Source organism: Aristolochia californica, unplaced genomic scaffold, assembly GCF_029961685.1.
Source record: "Aristolochia californica isolate CCGP_79_NKW_82.1479 unplaced genomic scaffold, dmAriCali1.0.hap1 SCAF_4, whole genome shotgun sequence".
Taxonomy (NCBI): Eukaryota; Viridiplantae; Streptophyta; class Magnoliopsida; order Piperales; family Aristolochiaceae; genus Aristolochia; species Aristolochia californica.
The window spans coordinates 851,650-869,854 of record NW_027182103.1 but is presented as its reverse complement, the minus strand read 5'-3'; the positions used below and the strand labels follow the sequence as shown (position 1 = coordinate 869,854).

Genomic DNA, 18,205 nt, shown 5'->3' with positions numbered 1-18,205 from the left:
CACTTATAAAAAATTAATATAACTAATAATTATTTAACAAAATAAATTATTTAATATTATTAATTAATTCACCAATTCACATGATGACGTCTTATTATGTAATTAAAAATTTAATTAAATAACTCTTGGATTAATCAACCGATTAACCCATTTAATGTAATAAATAATTATTTAATTAATCATTATAATCAATATATAATACATAAAGGAAAATGACAATGGCATAACAATCAAATAGTTGACTAATTTTCATTATAAGTATTTTAAATTTGTGTTTTATAATGAAGGACGTAAAAGACTCTGTTTTGAATAACATGCGATGAGTCAACTCCAATGGCTCAGTTGAGTCTGCTAACATCGGGTTAACACGGATTAAGTAGTGCAGCGGGCGTGGGCGATGTGTATTTGAGCAAAGACATGCTTTCCCCGTTGTTATATATCTATAGAGCTTCGCATATCCAAACAGAAATATTTCATTTTCTTTCTTACGCACCAAGTTTCGGAGCTAGAGCGAGATCAGAGTGAGGTCTCCAGATTCCTGCGAATAGAAAGAAAACACAACCGAGGATTCCAATTCCAATTCAAATTCCGACGGACCACAGTTGTAGCTCCGTGAAATTCTTAATTGGAATTATACTAAGAGTGATCTATGAAATCCTAGTATAAAGGGCTTGTCAAAGTCACTGTCCATAGGAGAAACCACCAGCCATAACGATGATAGGCTTGAGCAACAACGAACTATTCTTGAGCAGCAAAAGAGTTTCGCGCAAAACCCATAACCAAAGGAAAAATTTTTTTCACCAAGGAATTGATGTGGGTCAATTGCACAAAAAAAACCATTAAAATGAACATGATCCTAATGTTTTTACCAGAAAAGGTAATAATTGATTTCAACCAATTTCACGTTGTGGAAAGATAACACGATAATCTATCGATTTGATCTTTTGGGAGAAGAGAGAAGGAAAGATTTTTTTATGAATGAAATTGAAAGACTCCTAAAACGTATTTCGAAGTGTTTTAAACAATGACCGTTTTGTCTTGTTTAAGGTGCTTTGTCATAGGACTTGGAGTGATTTTCTTCTCTTATATTTTTTTTGTCCAATGTGGATCTTTGTCCTTTTCATCTCCTTGATAGGGAGAAAAATAAGAAGAAATAAAAGAAAGAGGTATTTTATTCCAGATGTTGTGTTAATTTTTATGTAACCAAAATATTCAAGAATGGTGGAGAAATTTCACATAAGAGACTCAGTTAAAGGTGTTTTAGTTATGTTAGTTTTCAACTTATGTTCAATTGTTATAGGACTTATTTATTTTTATTTTCTTGTAGATTTTGGGTGTAACTAGGAAAAGGGTAGTTTAATTGTAATGAAATTTATTTATTTTCTCTATTACAAATTACAACAAGTTAGTGAAATATTTTTTTTTCTTAAAATTCAACATGGTATCAAAGTGGGTTATGTGAATTGACTTGGTCAACCCACAAAGATAATATGATCATTTTTTTATTTAAAATCCCTAGTAGTTTAGGTTCGTATTCTACATTTTCTCTTCCTTTCCTGTCCTTGTACCCGTTGTTTCCTTAATATATGCACCTTCGTAGTGATAATGTACCTCTTTGTTTAGATATTATATTAATTCATGATTAAGTATTTTTAGAAAAAAATTATTATATCATGGATTTAAGAGTATTAAGATAAATTACCCAGTATCAAAGGTTTTATAATAAATGATCCTATTTAATAATTTACACAAATTCATACTTTTAATAATATATTTAATTACTAATTTAAGAGTGATAATGTAGATATTGTAAAAGTAAGAATTTTATCGGGCATCTAAAAATTATAAAAATAACCATTTTTTTTAGTTTTTTTTTTTTAATTAATTAAATTAATAATTTTGTTTTTACTTTTAATTATTTTATTAATTTATACTACACTAAAATCTATCATATTTTATTAATAAAATACCATATTTATTGGTTTATTACATTCATGATTTTAAATACTATATTAAATTACTAATTTAAGAGTGATAATTAAGATATTGTAAAAGGGAGAATTTGATCAAGTATCTAGCCATTAAAAAAAGTAAACATTTTTGTTTAAGCATTCTTTATTTTAAAATTAATAAAAATAATAATTTTATTTCAACTATTAATTATTGTATTAATTTAGATCTTAGTTTATTAATCAAATAACATATTTAAATATTTATTATATTAATGACTTTTAATATAATGTTAAATTACTAATTTAATAGTGATAATTAAGATATTGTAAAAGTCAGAATTTGATTAAAATACACTATTTGATTAAATATCTATACATTATAAAATTAACTATATTTTTTGTTATATTTAATTAAACTAATATTTTATTTTTAATTATGATTTTTTTTGCTCATTTTTTAATAAAAAAGTTAAATATAGTTATCTTCAAAGTTAAATCTATCTGAGTATTTTATGAATAAACTCATTTTCTTGTTTCCATTACATTTTTTATTGTGCACACTAACACTAGTAAGAACTTTCTACTGTACTTTCTATTGACCATACTAATACAAAAAAATAATTCATTTTCACTTTCATCGATAAAAGCTTCTTTAGGCCCCAATTGAGATTCCAAAACCAAAGAAAGTGTTATAAATTATCAACTTAAACAAAAAGATGTTATAAGTTCTCCATCTCATTTTAGTAACCAAACAACTAAATAGGGATATTATTTACATTGAAGGAAAAAATTTAGGAACTATACATTAAACTATTTCTTTTTTCTCTTTTATTTTTTTATTTTTCCTTTTTCATTATTTTTTCTTTGGTTCTTTGAGTCTTTCTGTTTTAATTTTAATTTATTATTATTTATTTCCTCTATATTTCTCCTCAAATTTCTCTTCCTTACTTTCATTATATGTTTCTTATCTTTTTAACTTCCAAGATTGAACAATATTAGCTACAAAAAATTATGTTTATGTTAATTTTTTCTCATTAAAAAAAGAGAGAAAACCCTCTAATGGGAAAAAAAAGTATCGTTTAAAAAGAATAATAGTAGAAAATATAAATATCTAATAATATTAAATCTAAAAAATATATTCTAAAAATATATACTAAATTAAATTATTTCACAAGTCTAAAAACTTTTATACTTTAAATATATAAATATACTATTTATCCTATTTATCCTATTTATATAAATTCATGACTTTTAATAATATATCTATTTATTAATTTAAGAGTGATAATGTAGATATTGTAAAAGTAAGGATTTGATCAAGCGTCTAAAAATTATAAAAGTAACCAACTTTGTTAAGGTATTTTATTTTTTATTTTTATAATTTATTAAGTTATTACTTTTATTTTTACTTTTGATTATTTTTTATTTATACTATACTAAAATCTATCTTATTTTATTAATAAAATACCGTATTTATTTATTTATTATATTCTTGATATTTTATACTAATTTAAGAGTGATAATTAAAGGATTGTAAAAGGGATAATTTGATCAAGTATCTAGACATTAATAAAAGTAAACATTTTTGTTAAAGCATTTTAATTATAAAAATAATAAAATAATAATTTTATTTCAACTATTAATTTAGACAAAAATAAAATCTATCTTAATTTATTAATAAAAATAGCTTATTTAAGTATTTATTAAATTAATGACTTTTAATATTACGTTAAATTACAAATTTAATAGTGATAATTAAGATAATATAAAGGTCAAATTTTGAATAAAATACCCTATTTGATTAAGTATTTATACATTATAAAAGTAACTATATTTTATTAGGTATATTATTTGTTATATTTATTTAAACTATTATATATATTTTAATTTTGAATTTTTTAGCTCATTTTTTAATTTAAAAGTTAAATACAATTTATCTTCAAAGTTAAATCTATCTGAATATTTTATGAATAAACTCATTTTATTGTTTCCATTACATTTTTTTTTATTGTGCACACTAACACTAGAAAAAACTTTCTACTACATTTTCCATTAACCACACTAATGCGAAAAAGTAATTCATTTTCACTTTGATCGATAAAAAGCACCAATTGAGATTCCAAAGCCAAATAAAATGTTATCAAATATCAACTTAAACAAAAAGATGTTATAAGCTTTGCGTCTAGTTTTAGTAACCAGGCAACTAAATAATAACATTATCTACACTGAAGGGAAAAATTTAGGAACGGTACATTAAACTATTTCTTTTTTTTCGTTTATTTTTTGTTTTTTCTTTTTCATTTTTTTTATGATTCTTTTAGTCTTTCTATTTTAATTTAAATTTATTATTATTTATTTCCTCTATATTTCTCCTCAATTTTCTCTTCCTTATTTTCATTATATATACAGTTTTAACTTTTTAAGTACCAAGATTGAACAATATTAGCTACGAAATTTTTTGATTCTCCTAGATATTTTTTTCCTACTAACAAAAGCGGGAAAACCCTCTAATGGGATAAAAACTCTCTTTTAAAAAGAATAATAGTAGAAAATATAAATATCTAATAATATTAAATTGAAAAAGATATATACTAAAATTAAATTATGATTAAGTATTTCACAAGTTTAAAAACTTTTATAATTTAAATATTATAAATAAATATACACATATAAAAAAATTAATGTAACTAATAATTATTTAACTGAATAAACTATTTAATAATTAACCAATTTACAAGCTGAAGTCTAATTATGTAATTAAATAAGTCTTGGATTAATCAACCAAACAACCCATTTAATGTAATAAATAATTATTTAATTAAACTTTGTAATCAATATAGAATACATACCTTCGATGATTGTTTTTTTTGTATCTCATTTGAGCTCTCTTCTCCCTCTCGGTCTTCCTCTCCCTAAATTTGTTTATTCTCCCGCGCTCTCTGCTTCTTCTCCCTTCGTCGTCTTTGTGTCTCTTCTCCCTTCTCATCGTCGTCGCATCTTTCTCCCTTCATCATCTTCCCATCTTCTCTCCTTATCTCTCTCGACCTCCCTCTCCCTTCTCCCTCTCCCTTCTCCCTCTGCCTTCTCCCTCTGGGCCTCCCTCTCTTCTCACTCTCGGCCTCCCTCTCGCTCTTCTCTTTTCCCCTAAAAGCCCTCCCGATTTCCATCGATTTAACCCATTTCGGTTCCGATTTCCTTCGATTCCCCCATTTCAGAGTCAGTTTCTTAGATTCTACTTCGATTTCTCTTGATTTTCCCATTTGGCTTCGATTTCCACATTGCGTTTCGGTTTTCCACAAATTTCAGAAGGTAACCCTCAACCGTAATTTATTTATTATTAATTTACTGTTCTATTTCATTTAATCTTAATTTACTGTTCTATTTGTTTTAATCTTAATTTCTGTGTGCTGTATTTGTATTTATTGTTTAGTTTCTGCATTATTTCAGGATATAGGGTTAGGATTTATGGTATTTAGGGTTCAATTTCGTCTTTATGGTTTAGGGTATTTAGAGTTAGGGATAAGGTAGAGTTTGGGGTTTAGGGTTTATGGTTTTGGGGTTAGGGTTTAGGGGTTTAGAGTTTGGGGTTTAGAGTTTGGGGTTATAGGGTTTAGGGTCTAGGACTTTTAGGGCGTTTAGTGTAAAAAGTTTATGGTTTAGGGGTTTAGGGTCTAGGACTTTTAAGGGTTTAGAGTTTTGGGGTTATAGCATTTAGGGGCTAATGGAGTTAGGCTTTAGGGGCTTAGAGTTTGGGGTCTAGGACTTTTTGGGCGTTTAGTGTAAAAATTTTATGGTTTAACGTTTAGGGGCTAATGGAGTTAGGGTTTAGGGGTTTAGAGTTTGGGTTATAGGGTTTAGGGGTTTAGAGTTTGGGTTATAGGGTTTAGGTTCTAGGAGTGTAAAAAGTTTATGGTTTAGGTTCTGGAATTTGGGTTAGGGTTATGGGTTTAGCATTTAGGGGCTAATGGAGTTTCGGTTTAGAGTTTGGGGTTATTGGGTTTAGGGTCTAGGACTTTTAGGGCGTTTAGTGTAAAAAGTTTCTTGTTTAGGTTCAGGAATTTGGGTTAGGGTTAAGGGTTTAGCGTTTAGGGGCTAATGGAGTTAGAGTTTAGGGGTTTAGAGTTTGGGGTTATAGGGTTTAGGGTTTAGGACTTTTTGGGGGTTTACTGTAAAAAGTTTATGGTTTAGGTTCTGGAATTTGGGTTAGGGTTATGGGTTTACCGTTTAGGGGCTAATGGAGTTAGGGTTTAGAGTTTGGGGTTATCGGGTTTAGGGTCTAGGACTTTTAGGGGGTTTAGTGTAAAAAGTTTATGGTTTAGGTTCTGGAATTTGGGTTAGGGTTAAGGGTTTAGCGTTTAGGGGCTAATGGAGTTAGTGTTTAGGGGTTTAGAGTTTGGGGTCTAGGACTTTTAGGGCGTTTGGTGTAAAAAAATTTTGGTTTAGTGTTTCGGGGCTAATGGAGTTAGGGCTTAGGGGTTTAGAGTTTTGGGTTATAGGGTTTAGGGTCTAGGACTTTTAGGGGGTTTAGTGTAAAAAGTTTATGGTTTAGGTTCTGGAATTTGGGTTAGGGTTAAGGGTTTAGCGTTTAGGGGCTGATGGAGTTAGGGTTTAGAGTTTGGGGTTATAGGGTTTAGGTTCTAGGAGTTTTAGGGCGTTTAGTGTAAATAGTTTATGGTTTAGGTTTTGGAATTTGGGTTAGGGTTAAGGGTTTAGCGTTTAGGGGCTAATGGAGTTAGGGTTTAGGAGTTTAGAGTTTGGGGTTATAGGGTTTAGGGTCTAGGACTTTTAGGGGATTTTCTATAAAAAGTTTATGCTTTAGGTTCTGGAATTTGGGTTAGGGTTAAGGGTTTAGCGTTTAGGGGCTAATGGAGTTAGGGTTTAGAGTTTGGGGTTATAGGGTTTAGGTTCTAGGACTTTTAGAGGGTTTAGTTTAAAAAGTTTATGGTTGAGGTTCTGGAATTTAGGTTTGGGTTAAGGGTTTAGTGTTTAGGGGCTAATGGAGTTAGGGTTTAGAGTTTGGGGTTATAGGGTTTAGGGTCTAGGACTTTTAGAGGGTTTAGTTTAAATAGTTTATGGTTTAGGGTTTGGGGTTATAGGGTTTAGGGTCTAGGACTGTTGGGGCGTTTAGTGTAAAAAAATTTATGGTTTAGCGTTTAGGGGCTAATGGAGTCAGGGTTTAGGGGTTTAGAGTTTGGGGTTATAGGGTTTAGGGTCTAGGACTTTTAGGGGGTTTACTGTAAAAAGTTTATGGTTTAGGTTCTGGAATTTGGTTAGGGTTAAGGGTTTAGCGTTTAGGGGCTAATGGAGGTAGGGTTTATAGTTTGGGGTTATAGTGTTTAGGGTCTAGGACTTTTAGGGCGTTTTGTGTAAATAGTTTATGGTTTAGGTGCTGGAATTTGGGTTAGGGTTAAGGGTTTGGCGTTTAAGGGCTAATGGAGTTAGGGTTTAGAGTTTGGGGTTATAGGGTTTAGGGTCTAAGACTTTTAGGGCGTTTTGTGTAAATAGTTTATAGTTTAGGTGCTGGAATTTCGGTTAGGGTTAAGGGTTTATCGTTTTGGGGCTAATGGAGTTAGGGTTTAGAGGTTTGGAGTTTGGGGTTATAGGGTTTAGGGTCTAGGACTTTTAGAGGGTTTAGTGTAAAAAGTTTATGGTTTAGGTTCTGGAATTTGGGTTAGGGTTAAGGGTTTAGCGTTTAGGGGCTAATGGAGTTAGGGTTTAGGGGTTTAGAGTTTGGGGTTATAGGGTTTAGGGTCTAGGAATTTTGGGCCGTTTAGTGAAAAAAGTTTATGGTCTAGGTTCTGGAATTAGGATTAGGGTTAAGGGTATAGTGTTTTGGGGCTAATGGAATTAGGGTTTAGGGGTTTAGTGTTTGGGGTTATAGGGTTTAGGGTCTATGACTTTTAGGGGGTGTAGCGTAAAAAGTTTATGGTTTAGGTTCTTGAATTAGGGTTTGGTTTAAGGATTTAGCGTTTAGGGGCTAATGGAGTTAGGGTTTAGGGGTTTAGTGTTTAGGGGTTATAGGGTTTCGGGTCTTGGACTTTTAGAGGGTTTAGTGTAAAAAGTTTATTGTTTATGTTCTGTTTTTAGGGTTAGGGTTTAGCGTTTAGGGGCTAATGACTAGATTAACCTACACATAAAAACGTATAAATATGAAGATACACTTTCAAGGGTTTAAAAAATCATTATTTTTAAACAAAATATTCAATTGAAAGATATATACATAGATGAACATTTTGGTCTGTTCCCTTTCCTATACTATAAAAACGGAATTTCATACATTTATTTGATTTTATAAGAAATATTAAAGTCTTAGTCTTAGTGTATTTAGACTTACATTATTGAGATATATTTACTTTTTATTGTCAAATATTTGATATACTAATTTTTATTCAGGAAGATTGATCGAGAGAAAGGAAGAGTGGGAAGGGAAAAAGAGCGATCAAAGAGTGAAGAGTTTGGGATTTAGGAAGAAGAGAAGAGCCGGTGAGGATCATCAAGCAACCAACATGGCGCATGTGCGGAGTTTGATCAGTTCCCCCAAGAAGAGAGTCGATACCTTCAAGAGGCGACTCAAGGGCTTCATGTCTCTCTGCAACCAGATCACTACCTTATGTGGTACTGAAGTTCTCTTTCTTTGCACTGGTGTTCCAAACGGTGATCTTGAATCTTGGCCCAATGACAAATCCAAGATAAACAGTCTCGTTCAAGATTACACCAGGTTGAGTTCTGAAGTGCGACAACACCTTAGGGTCGATCCCTCTACTCTATTGGGCCGCCCTCAAACCTCTACTTCACTACATACTGGCTCTTTTCCAGTTCCACATGACCTCCCTCCCAAAGACTTCACAGACAACACCTCACCGATCGGGACTGCGATTGTGCATGACGCCCTCCCCTTTGACAACCCTTCACCTACAGAGCCGACCACTTTGTCAGAGGTTTCATTTGCATTTCCCTCTTCTCCGGTGAGCTCTCAGCAGATACATGATGGGTTCTCTCCTTCTTGGGAAAGCTTAATGAAACAGGACACTGGAATGACCTCTAACCAGTGCTGTTTGCCTATCGATATAGCTCCGCCTGATATTTCTTTGTTACAGACTTCATCTGTATCTCCCTCTTCTCCGGAGAGCTTTCAGCAGATACTACATGATGGGTTCCCTCGTCCTTCGGACAACTTTCTTCCACTGGAGTTGATCATAGACCTTGGGATGACATCTGAGCATGCCTTTTCTTATTTTTCTGCGTTGGAGGCTTCGTCTGCGTGTCCATCTTCTTCGGAGATCTTTCAGCAGTTACAAGATGGTTTCTCTCCTTCTTCGGGAAGTTTTTACTTTGATTTTTCTGATATAGTGGAGGACCAACCAACAATGTGTCTTGATTATTTGTGTTACGACGTCAACAAAGCTGACGTTTTTGTTTTCTGAAATTATTAAAGAGTTTGTAAAGAATTTTTGTTTTCTGAAATTTGTAAAAAATTTTGTTTTCTGAAATTTGTAAAGAGTTTGTTGGTTCTTTGGCATTTAAGTTTCTTGAGATGTATCGAATGTAAAGGTTTGTTTAGGGCATTCTAGGCTCTTCTGGGTTTTTCTTTGTCAATAATAGGATTCTTTGGGCTCTTAACGCGCATTTGTCTTGGTATTATTATTACTTGAAACGAGTTAATTTATTTGCTAATTCATGGTGTTAATATTATATTCTTTTTAATGCTGCTATGTAAATTCGATATTGCTCTCCTTGTACAAGTCTTTGCGCCCTGATTTTTCTTTGTTCAAGGCTTCATCTGGGATTATCCGTTGGCATTTGTCTCAATTGAGTTATCTGTATGGTTTGAACTGAACATACACCTCTGACTTGTCATCATCTTTCTTAATTTCTAATCTTTTCTTGTTACTATATGCTTTGGTTTGTGGAATCTGATGTTTCTAAAATTTCATTTTTGGACTCTGATAAATGACAGAAAGATATGGACAGACTCAAAGAGTTAGCTCTTAGAGCTAAGGATCCTTTGAGGTTAACTTTTATCTGTTTAAAAGGGCAGATTTGTAGAGATCATATCCTTTATAAGATATTTTCTGTGAGTGAATTCTTTTGTCCGGTCCACAAATGTACATAGTAGCATTAAATATACACACAATGTTTATCACATACACTTTTTGATGCTGTTCAACTTCATCAGACTCCATGATAGATGTTAAGCTAATGAAGATAATATCGTTTAAGTCCCGATTGATTCTTGAAACTCACATTTTATATATTTATAAAGTGGAGACTGGGAACGGTTCTGGAAGTTTTTTTTTTATTTGAAATGATGCTGAATTTTATTGAAGAGAGAAAGGAATTACATTAGGGAGGAGGACCCTCCCATACAATAAGAGGGAACAGTTCTGGAAGTTACAAATGAATCTCATTATAGGGCCTCGTGATATCTGATATATTCTATTTGCATTCAGAATGTATTGGATTTCATAATTCTAGTTATATTTGCAAGTTACAGAGAATTTTTAAATGGCTTGGTGAGTCATATGGAAGATTTTCTGAACTTGGTAGTAATGTTTTCTTTTCATCCCTTCTCCAGCTGGGGGTTACATAGCAAGCTAGAGATCAACTCAATCACCCACCGTAGCAATAGTGAGAAATTTCAGGCTCTGATTTTAATATTGTGAAATTTCAACTATTAATTATTGTATTAATTTAGACTAAACTAAAATTTATCTTATTTTATTAATAAAAATAGCTTATTTAAGTATTTAATATATTAATGACTTTTAATATTATGTTAAATTACTAATTTAATAGTGATAATTGAGATAATGTAAAAGTCAAAATTTGAATAAAATACCCTATTTGATTAAGTATTTATACATTATAAAAGTAACTATATTTTGTTAGGTATATTATTTTTTACATTTATTTAAACTATTATATATTTTTTATTATGAATTTTTAGCTCATTTTTTAATTTAAAAGTTAAATACAATTTATCTTCGAAGTTAAATCTATCTGAATATTTTATGAATAAACTCATTTTGTTGTTTCCATTACATTTTTTTTTTATTGTGCACACTAACACTAGAAAAAACTTTCTACTAAAAAAGTAATTCATTTTCACTTTGATCGATAAAAAGCACCAATTGAGATTCCAAAGCCAAATAAAATGTTATCAAATATCAATTTAAGCAAAAAGATGTTATAAGCTTTGCGTTTTGTTTTAGTAACCAGGCAACTAAATAATGACATTATCTGCATTGAAGGGAAAAAATTAGGAACGATACATTAAACTATTTTTTTTTTCTCTTTAATTTTTTGTTTTTCCTTTTTCTTTATTTTTTTTGTGATTCTTTTAGTCTTTCTATTTTAATTTAAATTCATTATTATTTATTTCCTCTATATTTCTCTTGAATTTTCTCTTCTTTATTTTCATTATATGTATAGTTTTATCTTTTTAAGTACCAACATTGAACAATATTAGCTACGAAATTTTTTGATTTTCCTAGATATTTTTTTCCTACAAACAAAAGCGGGAAAACCCTCTAATGGGAAAAAAACTCTCTTTTAAAAAGAATAATAGTAGAAAATATAAATATCTAATAATATTAAATCAAAAAAGATATATACTAAAATTAAATTATGATTAAGTATTTCACAAGTCTAAAAACTTTTATAATTTAAATATTATAAATAAATATACACATATAAAAAAATTAATGTAACTAATAATTATTTAACTGAATAAATTATTGAATAAGTTATTAATTAATTAACCAATTCACATGCTGAAGTCTAATTATGTAATTAAATAAGTCTTGGATTAATCAACCAATTAACCCATTTAATGTAATAAATAATTATTTAATTAAACTTTGTAATCAATATAGAATACATACAACCGACGATTTTTTTTTGTATCTCATTGGAGCTCTCTTCTCCCTCTCGATCTTCCTCTCCCTAAATTTGTTTATTCTCCCGCGCTCTCTGCTTCTTCTCCCTTCGTCGTCTTCGTATCTCTTCTCTCTTCTCATCGTCTTCGCATCTTTCTCCCTTCAGCGTCTTCCCATCTTCTCTCCTTGTCTCTCTTGGCCTCCCTCTCCCTTCTCCCTCTCTCTTCTCCCTCTGGGCGTCCCTCTCTTCTCACTCTCGGCCTCCCTCTCCCTCTCCCTCTCGCTCTACTCTTTTCCCCTAAAAGCCCTCCCGATTTCCATCGATTTAACCCATTTCGGTTCCGATTTCCTTCGATTCCCCCATTTGAGAGTCAATTTCTTAGATTCTACTTCGATTTCCCTTGATTTTCCCATTTGGCTTCGATTTCCACATTGGCTTTCGGTTTTCCACAAATTTCAGAAGGTAACCCTCAACCCTAATTTATTTATTATTAATTTACTGTTCTATTTCATTTATCTCAATTTACTGTTCTATTTGATTTAATCCTAATTTCTGTGTGCTGTATTTGTAATTATTGTTTAGTTCGGGATATAGGGTTAGGATTTATGGTATTTAGGGTTCAATTTCGTCTTTATGGTTTAGGGTATTTAGAGTTAGGGATAAGGTAGAGTTTGGGGTTCAGGGTTTATGGTTTTGGGGTTAGGGTTTAGGGGTTTAGAGTTTGGGGTTATAGGGTTTAGGGTCTAGGACTTTTAGGGCGTTTAGTCTAAAAAGATTATGGTTTAGGGGTTTAGGGTTTAGGGTCTAGGACTTTAAAGGGTTTAGAGTTTTTGGGTTATAGCGTTTAGGGGCTAATGGAGTTAGGGTTTAGGGGCTTAGAGTTTGGGTCTAGGACTTTTAGGGCGTTTAGTGTAAAAAATTTATGGTTTAGCGTTTAGGGGCTAATGGAGTTAGGGTTTAGGGGTTTAGAGTTTGGGTTATAGGGTTTAGGGTCTAGGAGTGTAAAAAGTTTATGGTTTAGGTTCTGGAATTTGGGTTAGGGTTATGGGTTTAGCATTTAGGGGCTAATGGAGTTTGGGTTTAGAGTTTGGGGTTATTGGGTTTAGGGTCTAGGACTTTTAGGGCGTTTAGTGTAAAAAGTTTCTGGTTTAGGTTCTGGAATTTGGGTTAGGGTTAAGTGGTTAGCGTTTAGGGGCTAATGGAGTTAGGGTTTAGGGTTTAGGGTCTAGGAGTTTTAGGGGGTTTACTGTAAAAAGTTTATGGTTTAGGTTCTGGAATTTGGGTTAGGGTTATGGGTTTACCGTTTAGGGGCTAATGGAGTTAGGGTTTAGAGTTTGGGGTTATAGGGTTTAGGGTCTAGGACTTTCAGGGGGTTTAGTGTAAAAAGTTTATGGTTTAGGTTCTGGAATTTGGGTTAGGGTTAAGGGTTTAGCGTTTAGGGGCTAATGGAGTTAGTGTTTAGGGGTTTAGAGTTTGGGGTCTAGGACTTTTAGGGCGTTTGGTGTAAAAAAATTTTGGTTTAGTGTTTAGGGGCTAATGGAGTTAGGTCTTAGGGGTTTAGAGTTTTGGGTTATAGGGTTTAGGGTCTAGGACTTTTAGGGGGTTTAGTGTAAAAAGTTTATGGTTTAGGTTCTGCAATTTGGGTTAGGGTTAAAGGTTTAGCGTTTAGGGGCTAATGGAGTTAGGGTTTAGAGTTTGGGGTTATAGGGTTTAGGGTCTAGGTTTTTTAGGGCGTTTAGTGTAAATAGTTTTTGATTTAGGTTCTGGAATTTGGGTTAGGGTCAAGGGTCTAGCATTTAGGGGCTAATGGAGTTAGGGTTTAGGAGTTTAGAGTTTGGGGTTATAGTGTTTAGGGTCTAGGACTTTTAGGGGGTTTTCTATAAAAAGTTTATGGTTTAGGTTCTGGAATTTGGGTTAGGGTTAAGTGGTTAACATTTAGGGGCTAATGGAGTTAGGGTTTAGAGTTTGGGGTTATAGGGTTTAGGGTCTAGGACTTTTAGAGGGTTTAGTTTAAAAAGTTTATGGTTTAGGTTCTGGAATTTAGGTTTGGGTTAAGGGTTGAGTGTTTATGGGGTAATGGAGTTAGGGTTTTGGGTTTTAGAGTTGGGGTTATAGGGTTGAGGGTCTTGGACTTTTAGGGCGTTTAGTGTAAAAAAATTTATGGTTTAACGTTTAGGGGCTAATGGAGTCAGGGTTTAGGGGTTTAGAGTTAGGGTTTATATTTTAGGGTTATAGTGTTTAGGGTCTTGGACTTTTAGGGGTTTAGTGTAAAATGTTTATGGTTTAGGTTCTGGAATTTGGGTTAGGGTTAAGGGTTTGGGGTTTAGGGGCTAATGGAATTAGGCTTTAGAGTTTGGGGTTATAGGGTTTAGGGTTTAGGACTTTTAGTGCGTTTAGTGTAAATAGTTTATGGTTTAGGTGCTGGAATTTGGGTTAGGGTTAAGGGTTTAGCGTTTTGGGGCTAATGGAGTTAGGGTTTAGAGTTTGGGGTTATAGGGTTTAGGGCTAGGACTTTTAGAGGGTTTAGTGTAAAAAGTTTATGGTTTAGGTTCTGGAATTTGGGTTAGGGTTAAGGGTTTTGCTTTTAGGGGCTAATGGAGTTAGGGTTTAGAGTGTAGGGTTATAGGGTTTAGGGTCTAGGACTTTTAGGGGGTTTACTGTAAAAAGTTTATGGTTTAGGGTTTGGGGCTAATGTAGTTAGGGTTTAGGGGTTTAGAGTTTGGGGTTATAGGGTTTAGGCTCTAGGACTTGTAGGGGGTTTCGTGTAAAAATTTTATGGTTTAGGTTCTGGAATTTGGGTCAGGGTTTAGGGTATTGTGTTTAGGGGCTTGTGGAGTTGGTGTTTAGGGGTTTAGAGTTTGGGGTTAAAGGGTTTAGGGTCTATGACTTTTAGGGGGTGTTGTGTAAAAAGTTTATGGTTTAGGTTCTGGATTTAGGGCTTAGCGTTTAGGGGCTAATGGAGTTAGGGTTTAGGGGTTTAGTGTTTAGGGGTTATAGGGTTTCGGGTCTATGACTTTTAGAGGGTTTAGTGTAAAAAGTTTTTGGTTTATGTTCTGTATTTAGGGTTAGGGTTTAGCGTTTAGGGACTAATGACTAGATTAACCTACACATAAAAACCTATAAATATGACTAGATTAACCTACACATAAACACGTATAAATATGAAGATACACTTTCAAAGGTATTAAAAATCATTATTTTTAAACAAAAATATTCAATAGAATGTGCTATAAATAGATGAACATTTTGGTTTGTTCCCATTCCTATACGACAAAAACGGATTTTCTAACGTTTATTTGATTTTGTAAGAAATATAAAAGTCTTAGTCTTAGTGTATTTAGACTTACATTGTTGAGATATATTTACTTTTTATTGTCAAATATTTGATATACTAATTTTTATTCAGGAAGATTGATCGAGAGAAAGGAAGAGTGGGAAGGGAAGAAAGAGCGATCAAAGAGGGAAGAGTCAGTTTCTTCGATTTCCCTTGATTTTCCCATTTGGCTTCGATTTCCACATTGGGTTTCGGTTTTCCACAAATTTCAGAAGGTAACCCTAAGCCCTAATTTTTTTTTTATTAATTTACTGTTCTATTTGATTTAATCTTAATTTCTATATGCTGTATTTGTATTTATTGTTTAGCTTCTGCATTATTTCGGGATATAGGGTTAGGATTTTTGGTATTTAGGGTTCAATTTTGTCTCTGTGGTTTACGGTATTTAGAGTTAGGGTTAAGGTAGGGTTTAGGGGTTTAGAGTTTGGGATTATAGGGTTTAGGGTCTAGGACTTTTAGGAGGTTTAGTGTAAAAAGTTTATGATTTAGGTTCTGGAATTTGGGTTAGGGTTAAGTGTTTAGCGTTTAGGGGCTAATGGAGTTAGGGTTTAGGGGTTTAGAGTATAGTGTTTATGGTCTAGGACTTTTAGGGGGTTTAGTGTAAAAAGTTTATGGTTTAGGTTCCTGAATTTGGGTTAGGGTTAGGGGTTTAGCGTTTAGGGTCTAATGGAGTTGGGGTTTAGGGGTTTAGTGTAAAAAGTTTATGGTTTAGCGTTTAGGGGCTAATGGAGTGAGGGTTTAGGGGTTTAGTGTAAAAAGTTTATGGTTTAGCGTTTAGGGGCTAATGGAGTTAGGGTTTAGGGGTTTAGAGTTTGGGGTTATAGGGTTAGGGTCTAGGACTTTTAGGGGTTTAGTGTAAAAAGTTTATGGTTTAGGTTCTGGAATTTGGGTTAGGGTTAAGGATTTAGCGTTTAGGGGCTAATGGAGTTAGGGTTTAGAGTTTGGGGTTATAGGGTTTAGGGTCTAGGACTTTTAGGGGGTTTATTGTAAAAAGTTTATGGTTTAGGTTCTGGAATTTGGGTTAGGGTTAAGGGTTTAGCGTTTAGGGGCTAATGGAGTTAGGGTTTAGGGGTTCAGTGTAAAATGTTTATGGTTTACCGTTTAGGGGCTAAAGGAGTTAGGGTTTAGGGGTTTAGAGTTTGGGGTTATATTATTTAGGGTCTCGGACTTTTAGGGTGTTTAGTGTAAAAATTTTCTGGTTTAGGTTCTGGAATTTGGGTTAGGGTTAAGGGTTTAGCGTTTAGGGGCTAATGGAGTTAGGGTTTAGGGGTTTAGAGTTTGGGGTTATAGGGTTTAGGGTCTAGGACTTTTAGGGGGTTTAGTGTAAAAAGTTTATGGTTTAGGTTCTCGAATTTGGGTTAGGGTTAAGGGTTTAGCGTTTGGGGGCTAATGGAGTTAGGGGTAGGGGTTTAGCGTTTGGAGTTATATGGTTTAGGGTCTAGGATTTTTAGGCCGTTTAGTGAAAAAAGTTTATGGTTTAGGTTCTGGAATTAAGGTTAGGGTTAAGGGTATAGTGTTTAGGGGCTAATGGAATTAGGGTTTAGGGGTTTACTATTTGGGGTTTAGAGTTTTGGGTTATAGGGTTTTGGGTCTATGACTTTTAGGGGGTGTAGTGTAAAAAGTTTATGGTTTAGGTTCTTGAATTAGGGTTTGGGTTAAAGGTTTAGCGTTTTGGGGCTAATGGAGTTAGGGTTTAGGGCTTTAGTGTTTAGGGGTTATAGGGTTTCGGGTCATGGACTTTTAGAGGGTTTAGTGTAAAAAGTTTGTGGTTTATGTTCTATTTTTAGGGTTAGGGTTTAGCGTTTAGGGGCTAATGACTAGATTAACCTACACATAAAAACGTATAAATATGAAGATACACTTTCAAAGGTATAAAAAATCATTATTTTTAAACAAAAATATTTAATAGATAGCGCTATACATGGATGAACATTTTGGTCTGTTCCCTTTCCTATACGATAAAAACGGAATTTCCAACGTTTATTTGATTTTATAAGAAATATTAAAGTCTTAGTCTTAGTGTATTTAGACTTACATTATTGAGATATATTTACTTTTTATTGTCAAATATTTGATATACTAATTTTTATTCAGGAAGATTGATCGAGAGAAAGGAAGAGTGAGAAGGGAAGAAAGAGTGATCAAAGAGTGAAGAGTTTGGGATTTGGGATTTGGGAAGAAGAGAAGAGTGATGCCGAAGAGAAGAGCTAGTGAGGATCATCAAGCAACCAACATGGCGCCTGTGCGGAGTTTGCTTAGTTGCCCCAAGAAGAGAGTCGATACCTTCAAGAGGCGACTCAAGGGCTTCAAGTCTCTCTGCAACCAGATCACTACCTTATGTGGTACTGAAGTTCTCTTTCTTTGCACCGGTGTTCCAAACGGTGATCTTGAATCTTGGCCCAATGACAAATCCAAGATTAACAGTCTCATTCAAGATTACACCAGGTTGAGTTCTGAAGTGCGACAACGCCTTAGGGTCGATCCCTCTACTCTGTTGGGCCGCCCTCAAACCTCTACTTCACTACATACTGGCTCTTTTCTTGTTCCACATGACCTCCCTCCCAAAGAATTCACCGAAAACACCTCACCGGTCGGGACTGCGATTGTGCATGACGCCCTCCCCTTTGATAACCCTTCACCTACAGAGCCGACCACTTTGTCAGAGGTTTCATCTACATTTCCCTCTTCTCCGGAGAGCTCTCAGCAGATACATGACGGGTTCTCTCCTTCTTGGGACAGCTTTATGACACATGACATTGGAATGACCTCTAACCAGTGCTGTTTGCCTATCGATATAGCTCCGCCTGATATTTCTTTGTTACAGACTTCATCTGCATCTCCCTCTTCTCCGGAGAGCTTTCAGCAGATACTACATGATGGGTTCCCTCGTCCTTCGGACAACTTTCTTCCACCGGAGTTGATCATAGACCTTGGGATGACATCTGAGCATGCCTTTTCTGATTTTTCTGTGTTGGAGGCTTCGTCTGCGTCTCCCTCTTCTTCGGAGATCTTTCAACAGTTACAAGATGGGTTCTCTCCT

The 18,205-nt window shown here is 33.5% G+C and overlaps 1 protein-coding gene across 1 annotated transcript; it reads right to left on the bottom strand.

The window, feature by feature from the left end:
• Positions 1–4,864: 4,864 nt before the first annotated feature.
• On the bottom strand, positions 4,865–5,212 carry LOC137962100 (uncharacterized). Its single transcript, XM_068808816.1, has one exon. The coding sequence runs from the start codon at positions 5,210–5,212 to the stop codon at positions 4,865–4,867; it is 348 nt and encodes a 115-aa protein (XP_068664917.1).
• Between the last annotated feature and the right edge of the window lie 12,993 nt (positions 5,213–18,205).